The sequence below is a fragment of the Rhodamnia argentea genome, chromosome 2 (genome assembly GCF_020921035.1).
Source record: "Rhodamnia argentea isolate NSW1041297 chromosome 2, ASM2092103v1, whole genome shotgun sequence".
NCBI lineage: Eukaryota > Viridiplantae > Streptophyta > Magnoliopsida > Myrtales > Myrtaceae > Rhodamnia > Rhodamnia argentea.
The window spans coordinates 25,658,360-25,670,101 of record NC_063151.1 but is presented as its reverse complement, the minus strand read 5'-3'; the positions used below and the strand labels follow the sequence as shown (position 1 = coordinate 25,670,101).

General features: G+C 44.0%; 1 protein-coding gene across 1 annotated transcript; it reads right to left on the bottom strand.

Moving 5' to 3' along the window:
- Nucleotides 1-239: 239 nt before the first annotated feature.
- Nucleotides 240-7,767, bottom strand: LOC115737500 (pleiotropic drug resistance protein 1-like). Its single transcript, XM_030669653.2, has 24 exons — nt 7,166-7,767; nt 6,957-7,077; nt 6,790-6,878; nt 6,614-6,698; nt 6,327-6,486; nt 6,129-6,205; nt 5,919-5,972; nt 5,741-5,831; nt 5,340-5,641; nt 4,970-5,251; nt 4,564-4,880; nt 4,288-4,448; nt 4,096-4,199; nt 3,856-4,012; nt 3,638-3,754; nt 3,315-3,475; nt 2,893-3,225; nt 2,357-2,647; nt 2,176-2,259; nt 1,948-2,081; nt 1,645-1,872; nt 1,370-1,541; nt 1,013-1,267; nt 240-734 (listed from the first exon to the last, which is right to left on the bottom strand). Exons 1-24 carry the CDS (start codon nt 7,489-7,491, stop codon nt 474-476), a joined length of 4,362 nt encoding a protein of 1,453 aa, XP_030525513.1. The 5' UTR covers nt 7,492-7,767; the 3' UTR covers nt 240-473.
- Nucleotides 7,768-11,742: the final 3,975 nt, after the last annotated feature.

Below are 11,742 nucleotides of genomic sequence, written 5' to 3'. Positions count from 1 at the left end.
CATGTACGGCGGGTTGTGCCAGTAGGACCAGTTTTGCTTCCATAAGCAAGCCATGAATTGGCTAGAGAACGACTGCGAGTACTTGGTAGGGAAAATACAGGTCTTTCAAACCAGGAGCAGGTATGCTTAGTTCTTGGGCTGTGCCGGTGACTTCCAGCATCCAGGTTGCTGGATTAGGCAGCCAGCTGCCGCAGACCAGCAGGGCTATATCTACCCAGATATCGCACGGGCGTGAGGACTAGTATCCATCTAAACCAAAACTTTAAATAGCAATGTTTACACGCACTCTGGCGATTACGAATTTGATTCGAGCCAAATATAGCTGCACAATATCTATACAGTGTAATTGTCGTTAGACAAAAAAATTCACTTGGGTATGATGCCGATAATTTGCACTTCAAACTAATACTAGAACACAGAACACTAGCTACAACAATAGCCTCATGTCTCCTCCAAGTAATGACTGGTACTTTCTATCTTCTTTGGAAGTTGAAGGACCGAATTGCGTAGGCAAAGACGAAGGCGAAGAGGAAGGTGAATCCGATAACCGCACCCGCAACAGCCCCGAGAAAATCATGCCTGAAGCCGAAGTAGTCTCTCAGGAAGTGCTTCACTGGTTGGTCATTGTCTTCCAGTTTGTTCATCAAGTCCCCAAATTGCGAAACCACCATCCCGTACAGCGTCCATGAAACTGGGCATGCCCAGTAGTACCATTTCCACCAACTAGGAATCCTCTGTTAGAAGACAAGAACCATTTAGTACTAGTCTCCAAACGGTTTTGTTGCTTGGAATAACAGTAGATCCTAAATGACTAGGTACTCTGCTTTGTTCATTCGAAAAAACTTGCAGGAATTTTCTTTGCATTTGGTTTGGAGTAATAACTTGCAACAAAATTGTCACTCCCAAAGAAATTTTTCCGCTCGAAACAACGGAATGTGCTACTAAATGACGCAAGGTCTCTCGAAATAAAATTTTCAATGGGGCGTTCCCACAAGGATTTTCCAGGACTTACAGTTCTCGGGATTATGAATCCGGCGAAGACGTTCCAAATTCCATAAAATGCAGAAGACACGATGGCAGAAACTTGGTGGTTCGGTGTCAGAGCCACGACCATCATGCCGTAGAAAGTGAAGTAGAGCAGCGTGAAGTACATGAAGAAAATGTACCAAAAGAACTTTGTGGCCGACCAATCGAATCCCATCATAGCATATGTTATGACACCATATACTGCAGCTTGTGCTAGGATGTATGGAAGCTCAATCAGAACCTGAAAGTGGACGTAGAGTATTAGTCAAGCAGAGTAATTTCGATTTGTATCGTTGCCTAGAGTGAGTTCCTTTCGTTATGTCCGGTTTAGGTGCTTTCAAACCTGTGATAGTGCGTATGGCATGGCTGAATACATTCCTGCAGCCCTCTCTCTATAGAAGACTGTCCTCTCAACTGAAACCACGGGCTGGACCGCAGAGGAGTTCTGAATCCCCAGGAAGAGAACTGCGGCATACATGGATCCCATTGCATTGAACAGATCTTGCTGTCTCTTCCTGCAAATGCAGTCAGAAGCGTCAGAATCATATTTTTTTGGGTACAAGAATTAAGAATAGGCACGAGTATGGAACTTAAGTTCTCCAGTAATTGGCGACTTACGTTCTGGAGCCGATGTCCCAGAACATCGATCCAAACATCAAAGCTATGAAGGTGGTGAAGAGAAACCGAACGGCCGTGTACCGCGGGTTGCGCCAGTAGGACCAGTTTTGCTTCCATAAGCAAGCCATGACTTGGGTAGAGAACGACTGTGAGTACTTGGTAGGGAAATACAGGTCTTTTGAACCAGGAGCAGGGACGCTTAGTTCTCGGATCAATGCCTTGTTCCTCCTGAGGAATTATAGCAGGACAATGAAATGGATGCATTCGTGTCCAAGTCCTTATTACTACTTTAAATAAACTCACTTGTATAAATCTGATTCCCTATACAGATCGGCGAAGTCGACCCCCAAAGCTAGTTCTTGGGCAGGGCCGGTGACTTCCAGCATCCAGGTTGCTGGATTGTAACCATCCTTGATCTCACTCACTCCTTCAATACCCTTTTGATTAGAATAAAGGGAGCACTGTTTAGCAATCAGGTAAGTCGAACGGAAGAAAAACGAAGCAATTCAAAGACATCATAGGGTTGTGTACCTCAAAGTACTTTATGAGATGGCAAGAATGTCGCCCCAATGGACCGACATAAATCTCTTGTCCTCCTCGCTTCATCAGGAAAAGCTGCAAGAAATTTCAGGGGACGGCGGTTCAGTTTACTGTTCCAAAATAAAGCTTCAAGAAAGGGTGGTCCAACTTTTTATTCAGTAGCAATGCTCACTTCATCAAACGCTTCGAAGATGTCGATGCTTGGCTGGTGAATCGTGCACACAACCGTCCTCCCTGTGTCCACCGTGTTCCTGACTGTTCTCATAACAATGGCAGCAGCTCTCGCATCGAGTCCTGATGTAGGCTCGTCCATGAATATTATAGAGGGGTTTGCTACTAACTCAACCGCTATGGTTAACCTCTTGCGTTGTTCAGTTGAGAGACCGCTGACCCCAGGCAACCCCACCAACGCTCGTCTCAAAGGATTGAGTTCCACCAGCTCCATTACTTCCTCAATGAACATCTGCAACGAGTTTCCAGGGAAAGGCTCATTACCCATTATTTGAATTTGACCGTTCGAAAATCACCCGATACAGTGAACTTCGACATCCAGTGATGCAACGACATTTGTGGACTGGACATTCTTAGTAATTAAAGTTCAGCAGGTAAATTTTCCTTCCAAGATGCACAACGTGAAGGAAGTGATTGGTATGAATCATAAGTAAGAATCGATTTCGAACTATGTATATTTCTCAAGTAAAAGCAAACCTTTCTAGTTTGCTCGTTGACTTCAGGAGGTAAGCGCAGCCACGCTGAGTAGAGCAAAGACTCATAGACAGTAACGTTAGGAGAATGAATGTCAGTTTGCTCGCAGTATCCCGAAATTCGAGCAAATGTCTCTTGTTTCTTTGGGTACCCAGAAATCGTTATTGTACCCTCGATGTACCCTCCGGTTTTTCTGCCAGCCAACACATCCATCATAGTGGTTTTACCCGCGCCACTGACGCCCATCAAAGCAGTAAGAACGCCGGGCCTAAAGGCACCACTCACATTCTTTAGAAGCACCAATTTGTCCTCTGCCACGCCTTGGTTCTTCATTTCCTTCACATTTAAGCCCAAGACAGTTAGGAGTTGAGTCCCAAGATGTGTGTGGAACTAAAACAAGGCATTTGGTTTTCATCAGCTTATACCGGTGGCATGTCAACAGAGTACTTAATGTCATCAAAAGTAATGGAATGTGGCTCGTACGGTAGAACCATCCCTCTATTCCTGTTAATGTCAAAAGCGGTTTGTGGACCTATAGATGAGGATCTGGAAGAACTCTTGCTTCCTCTCCTGATTTCTCCTCCACCTGCAATTTAGATAATTTGAAACTTCTTGTTAGACTGGAGGCTTCATGAATATAATGAACTGAATTCCAAATGTCAATCTTAAGCTAGTAAACTCAACTTTTTCCTCCCTTACTTGAATCATCAAGCATCACTCGCTAGAAAGTTAACAAAGAAATTCTAACCTGAGCGCGATCTGTTAATGGAATGGTTTCCACGAGATGATAATTGGACAGATCCTCTGGCTCCAATAGATTCAGTTCCCGAATCATCCGATTTAACTGTCTGGTGCTTGCCAGATGCTGCAACAGAATGGCCGAAGAGTAAGATAAGCATATACCGATATGAGCTATCTAGTATCACCAGAGAATAGAGTACATGTAATGAGTCAAAAGTTCCTTACGGCTAAGGTAGGTTAGAGCCAAATTGAACACAACGTTGAACAACAAGATGAATCCGAGCAATGCTCCTGTTCCTATCGAGTACCAGTACGCGTGTGGAAAGAAACCACGAGCCTTCAAGACTTGGATCCCTAGCGGCTCGTTGGTATTTGCTGGAATCTGTGACATACATAGACGATAACAGGAGCTATTAGGGGACAAAGGAAAAGGTACATGAACATAAGAGCTGACCCAGCACTTACGTGTTGCCAACTATGCCCGAAGAACTCGTTAACGACAATTGCGTTCTGCCCGTACATCACAGGCGATGCCCAATAACCCCATATCCACCATTTCTTCACATCCTCTGAGGTTAAATCAGCGGAAGATACATCAAGTTCAAGACTTAGAATTAGGATATAGAAGGTTGGCATTAATAGTATGTGCTTAACTACCTCTTGAGAGAACAACTCCACTAAATGCAAAGAGAAGGAGCAACGTAAAAGAGCCGAATGTATTTGCAATGGTCATGTCCCTCCCCACTGCTCCGATTATTCGGAATAATGAAGAAGCCATCTGGTTAATCAGTACCAGCACAAGGTACTGCCTAAAGAACCTGCACCACATGTGCAACTCGCTGATCATAACGACGATAAAGAAAACGACTTCTGCTGATGAAATGCTCGAATCTGCACTTAACAAATATGGAGCATTCCGAAGAATCATTTTACCTTCCGATATTCTTGTCATATCCAATACCATAGTAGGTGACAATAACCCACACAGCAACTTCCACAAGTGAAATTGGGATCTTTAAAATCCATGAAGGAAGGCCATATGCCCACGCAGGAAAAAATAGAAGGTCCCTTTGCTTGTAAAAGACAGGTAGCTTGGCGATTGTCATTGAAATCTCCGGAATTCCATTGAACAAGGTCATGACCACACTGAAGAACAAAGCGCCTGTATAGATTCCTCCATCGTTTACGGAGTTTTTGTGCATATCAGTCTTGAGGAAGAGGGTCATGGCTATCAATGCTATGATGGTGAGCTGATTGACAGCAAGAAAGAACTAGTCAGAAACTCAAAAACCATATAATAGAGTTCACTGTTGCAGAGACAAGGTGAATTTTGTCTCACCTGAAAAAGCTTGAAGATATAGACAAATGAGTTTCTCTTCATAAGCAAAAGTTCTCTTGAGATGCAAGCATCCAGGAGGTTCTTCTTTCCAACACCGTACTTGTGGGCCGTCAAAGCAGCAGGGTGGTTCTTGGTCTTGTCAAATGGGACGGAAAGTTCGTTCACAAGCTTTCTTCCCTCGTGAAACGACTGGAATGCCTCGGCAAATTCATTGACAGTGATGAAATCATAAGGCTCATCTTTACGCGCCCAGTATTGCTGCTGATCTTTCCTCGATGTCACCTGTTAATGGTTTGTACATTAGTCATCTTGCTCTAGGCAGAACTGAAGAAACAACAAAAGAGTAAAGGAAAGTTGTTTCCCAACATACTTCTTGTAAGAAATCTGCTACTCCTTTCCTCTCGGGACACTTGAATCCCATTGACTCGAAAAAGTCCAGGACTAGTTCACGTGGACCCTGATACACTATCTGGCTGTCTGAAAGGAGTATGATATCATCAAAGAGATCGTAAGTCTCTGGAGCTGGCTGCAGGAGAGAGACGAGAGCAGTTCCATCCATAATGTGAACATATTGCCGGACTGAGTTCACAATTTGGTATGTCGTCGAGGTGTCTAGACCTGTAGATATCTCGTCCATGAACAGAGCCTTCGCTGGTCCAACTAGCATTTCGCCTGCAAGAATATATCGGAACATATTGGGGAATCAATATCAGTCCAGAACCAGAAGGTGAATATATTGCATCTTTTGGGCATTTCGTGTCTGCCGTCTACCTGTAGTTACTCGCTTCCTTTGACCTCCAGAAATGCCCCTTAGCATCTCATTCCCAACCATGGTATCTGCACAAACATCCAATCCTAAAACCTGCAAAAGGTTTATTTAAATTTTGCTTACTCATTACCAAGCACAGAACTCTACATGCACAAACCCAGTTCTTCACATTATGTATACCTTGAGAATGTAATCTGTGACCACATTGGCCTCCTGTCCTTCTGTCGCCGCAGCCTATGCATTTGAAGGAAGCAAATTAACTTTAGACATTACAGCTACCTCGTCGCAGATCAGTGTACTTTTCCTTGATTCTGTTTAATTTGCCAATCCTATCCTTTTTTCGACAAGTTCACTTCAATGATTCGCATATGCTGCAGTTTTTACTCTTACCTTCATGTAGATATCAATGTCAGGATCAGGAACTATATTTGCCGCCTTCTCTCTTCTTGACAACTCAGCCAACATATCTGAGGTTGCATAAGGAGGCGAGGAAAAGAAGGATCAATCTTTGGATGAACTATAGATGTAGGAATCCGTCTCGATTATACAAGAGTAGGAGAAGGGGGAAAAGAATTCGATCAAACCTACCATATCGGGTTCCAACTCCCTGGCACCGTGCGGAGAAGGCCAACGTTTCTCTAACCGTCATCTCTCCCATGTGGACATCGTGTTGACTAATGTATGCAGCACTTCTCTGGGGCACAAACTCATTCAAGCCATGGCCATTGTAAGTCACCTTCCCTAAAGTCTGAGCAAGCAAGGATTTCGTTCGCTTGGTGAGAAACAGAACAATAGCACATACCCAAATTCGGAACTCCAGAGTACTGAGAAAGCATCGATTAGCAGAAGAAATAAAGAGGTTTTATTTTTCCAACCTTAAGATTAGGGTCAAGCTTCCCAGCCAAAGCAAGCAAGAGCGTGGTCTTCCCAGAGCTTGGAGGACCTAAAAGCAACGTCATCCTGCAAAACACATGCAAACACAAGTTCTGAAAAAATTATGAATGAAGAAGATACAAGTCTTTCGAACGAGACTAGTCCTCCAGCTCCTCACCTGCAAGGTCTGATGATTCCGCTGATATCTTTAAGGATAGGGAAATGTATCTTTCTACTGGGAATAACGTGGAAAAAATTCAAGAAGCCCTATAGGGAACAAAGAAGAAGTAGAAAATTAGAACAAAGCTACTTTCTTTTTGTTCTTTTCCAATTTAGGCGCCTTACCTCTACGATATTGGCAGTGAAGTTGAGGAATGTAGGCAAAGATCTGCTAGCCACATGGGTCTCTGCCTCAACACTTAGATGCTCAAATCTGACTTCAATCGTCGGATTCTGGATTCCAACTCTGCAAATAATATAGCCAAAACTTGCTTGATTATTTTTCAGTCCGTTTTCAGGAAGGAGAAAGAAGGATGGGAGACAATGTCGAGTACCTATCGATTCTGCCCTTGAGTTTCAACAAGAACTTCTCGTTGTCCTCCTCCGCAATCCTCAGCAGCCGCTCAATCAAGTTCTTCCGGTCGTGAACCCCGAGGTCCGCGATGTCGACCTCATTGGCGCCGCCGCGGGAGCTGGTGAGTATCCCCTTCCTAAGGCGGTCGAAGGTGGGGAGCCTCTCGAGCGCGGCCCACTTGAGGGCCTCCTCGTCGTCTTCCTCCCTGGTCGACGTGGAGAACACGTCCATGCCGGTGTTCCTCCACAGGGAATTGCTGTTGGAGCGCAGGCTGTTACTAGCCTTGAAAAGATCGACGCCCTCCATCCCAAGAACTCCGGCGAAAAGCCAAACAAACGTCCTCCTCCCTTCTTTCTTCTTGTTGCCGTTCTTGGTCAAGAGGGAAATGCGAAGCTCAGTTATGACTTATGGGGCCTCAGCTCTCTGCATGCGTTGAGGTTCTTCGCGTTTGACGCCAAAACAGTGGAAGGTTTGAAAAAGAAGAGGCATGATGTCGCAAGTAGACGGCAGGAGATTGGAGACTTATACACGAGACGGAGAGGAGAAGAGAAGCTTCAGAATCGGAGTTGTGCAGGCTCCGACACGCCAACCTTGTTTGACGGTCTTGGCTTGTCTTCTTCTCTCTCCGCCCACGGCTAACCATTGTCTAGCCGTCCCCTCTCTCTCTCACTCCTTATACGTGTATGTATACACACGTCTCATGCATATACAGTAGACATACTAGTACACCCACCTCCGGCAAACGCTTTAGACAATAAATAATGAATCAAGTAGGATTATTAGACCGAACCGTGATCTAATTGGATATGTTAACGATTTCGGACTTAAGTGAGGATGTCAAATTTTACTACATGCTCCCAACAAATATTCTCATAAAATTAATATCTTAATGTGTATTAATATTTGGTGAATATCTCCACAGTCCCGTAATTTGGACCTTTGAAGTCTATGATCATAGTGTCGATTGATCCCCTCTTCGTTTTTTAGTGGGGCACGGGAAAACATTTTGATTGACCATAATCATGGGAAGCTACGTGACCATGACCCCCACCACAATAAATACTCTTTTTATTTTTTTGAATCATAGTATTTATCTGGTTCTCGAGGCTTTCTCTCTCTCTCTCTCTCTCTCCTGAGATTTTTCTCTCCGTCGCTTTTGTCCCCATCTTTTTCCCGTGTTACTCCGAACTTCTGCCGATCTTGACCGCCGCTCCATGCCGCTTCTCCCAACGTCAGCAACGGCACATAAAAAGAAAAAAAAGAAGGAAATAACTTTCACCAACTGCTACTCCCAAAAAGGATGTCTGACGATTTTTTTTTTGTCCTCCTATGTTAGCAGCTGAAATCCACGCCCGGATTTCGGTTGGACACGACATCTCAAGGCAAGAAGACATGTTTCCGACCCTTCTCTTGGAAGGTCATGTCTGGAAACCCAGAGCAGTTACCAGTAACGACCATGATGACGTAGATCTCACGTGAACCTACGTGCAGCCACGCGATCGACAGAATTCCTGCTCGAATGCGAAACCGAGCGAGAGAAGATGTTTGGAACCATTGGTGCCTTTCCTAGAAAGATTTCATCCTCGCGCAGGATTGGAAATGAGCGAATCATCTGACCGAAACTTCCACGGATGTTGCTGGGTTATTGAGCGACAGGCCTCGCTGGCCATCGCTTGTGGCCGGATGCTGGCAACGATTCACCGGATAAAAAAGAGAAGGAGGTAAAAAAAAAAATTTCAATATGAGAAAATGATAAAAATCATTCACGTTGGCACCAATCATTCCACGAGGGTCAATCAAGGCCCACGTCAGCGATATCCGAGCAAATACTAGTTGGAAGAACTAAATTGGCAAATCGTCAAAAGATACAAAACAAAAATGACACGATCGAAAGGTTTATGATCAAATTAGCCACCGTACAATAAGCGTAGGACTTTTTTTATTTGATTATCCCTCAATATTGCTGTGAGTAAGACAATGAAGCATGTATAAGAACAATGAATCATTAGAAGTTTGTTTTCGTCTTCAACGGTTTCTTGAAACGAGGGCCTTGAGGATCTGACGTCGTATTTCCTCCTCTTATGTTTGAAGCTTTTGGTTAGTTTTTCATGGTCGATAAGTCATTTATTTCTCTTTTCAAATCCAAAGAAATTCTTCCTCCCAATCGAACCAAACTTCTCCGTTTGACTTTCGAGATGGATGCTTGTCATTTCGTGATTGGCCGCCGATCTCGCAGACCTTGACCGCCGATAAAATTTCTTTAACCATTCTCGTCCTATCCTTCTCGAGACGTGACGGCAAAAATTGATCGTAACACAGAAAGTTGAGCCGCCCGGAAGGATGATCATACACAAAAGTCGATCGTCACAGCAAAAATCGACCGTAACGGTATGGGACGATCCGACGGGGCCATGAAGCGTGGATTACTTAATTCAATGACGTCGCCCTAAGCACGAGCCGCTCTAAAGTGGGTTAGTCACACTTTTGACTGCTGAAATTTGAGAATTATCTCACAACCATCCCTCGTCGTTTTGTTCTTTGTGGGTTCCCTCCTTAGATATGGCTAAACCACCCCCGGTTCGTCCCAAACGCTAGCTTCCAAGCAACGAAACCTTCGGCTGCCTTCAGAATCTATCTCCTCTCTTCACCTACGTTGATTACGCACTTGACATGAACCAACATGTTGTATGAACTTGCCTAGGTTCTTTCGTGGGATGCCACCAAGATGAGCAGCGGCAGGCCTGATGTGGTCGTCAACATGGGAAAATAGTTTTCTGGCTCTTTGACCAAGGTCAAGCATCATTCCCCTCCTCCTAAATTGGAAGCATCGAAGGTTTCAAGATTGCCCAGGCGAGATTTGCAATGAAGTTATTGTGCATACCATAATGTAAATTTTTCCGTGCTTTATGGCCCTATTTGATTCAACATTTGATCAAGGACTTTAAGAAAATACAAATACCTTTGTGCTAAATGCCTTTTTCAAAATGCAAGTAGTGTTTGGTAAAGTGTATTTTAATAACACATTTGGAAAGTAATTTTGACGTAAATATTATTTGATGAAAAATGAACTTTGTAAAATATTTTTTCTTTTTGAAAAAAAGGTGGCGGGCGGCTTGCGGGCGGCGACTTGCGACCGGCGGCTACGGCGGCGGCGGCAACGACGGCGACAATCGGTGACCTGCGGTCGGCGACGATCGGCGACCGGCAACCGTCGGCGACAAGCGTAGGTGACAAAATTAAAATAAAATAAAAATTAGTTGCATTTCGCAAAATCCTTTATCCCAAAGTACCTCTTACTTTGGGCTAAAGGATTTTGGAGTGCATTTGAGATGCAATTGCATCTCCTCAAAGTGAATCAAAAAATGAATCAAACACCATTTGTATTTGGCCAAGGGACTTTAGAGTCTCAATGCTCATTTCCAATGCTAAATCAAACAAGGCCTATGTCCGCGTTTTTCGATATTGGGGCTGGCGATGGATTAGAAGAAGCATCTATCTAGAATGAGACTAATCGTCGTGTCCCATGAACAACGTCCTGTGCTTTGGATCGTCAATTTCCCCGAGGGAAGACTCGACAACCGTGGAAATCAAAGATCAAAAACGAAGCAAACCACGCGAAAGTCTGATCATTGCTAAGGAAGAAAGTCTAATCCAAAGTGATTTCATGGGAAACTTGGTCCACATCAACCTCCATTTCGATCTCGGTGAGATTCCTTGTTGTGGATTTGAACAGCTGTATGGATGAAAGGGTTTTGAAGAATGGCAACTTTGTTCCGTTTCGAGACTATTTCCTCGAGCTTTCGCTATTCTTAACCGCACGTGCCTTGACTATTGCCCGCAGCACCTTGAAAAGTTGCTGAATGGATGCTTCGAGAAGAAGATTCAACGTGTGGACATTACAAATCCCGCAAGCGATGGGGCATTGAATTGCTCGAATCGCCCCCCCAACCAAAAATTCAACCCATTTCATTAAATCATGTGAAGTTGTGGACACACAGCGACGAAAAGCACGAAATTTACCCCCCATATCTCGAGATGCTTTTACCTTTTCTTTCTAACACGAATCTTTTCAGGTCCATATTTGCGTGTGCGTTGCCTTCTCATTTTCTTTTCTATTCTCTTTAACTCAATCAAAAGTTTTTGCCGACAAAATGATTTTATGAAAAAGGGTCTCCCGGATTATCTTCGTGGGATCCTATTTAAGCGCAGCTTCGTGCATAAACTGACCTGGTTTGTTGATATCTATTGATGAGTTGGCAAGGCAGCAAAAACCGCTAGTGTCCACGATAATTTGGACCGCTATTCTTCTTGGATCTCTGTCGTGATATCCTCAATAATTTTCTCGTACTATCATGGAGGGTGGGTCCGACTTTGACCGGACCGCAAAAAAAAAAAAAAGCCGACTGCACTTAAGGACTTTTAATCAGTATTTTAGGGGCGCTCTTTAACATTTTCATTCTAATTATTGTCTAAACAAGACTACATGTGCACGACGGTCGCACTCATCATGAAGGAATTATCACTCTCATTGGTGACGAAAAAAGTGTCTGGCCGTTA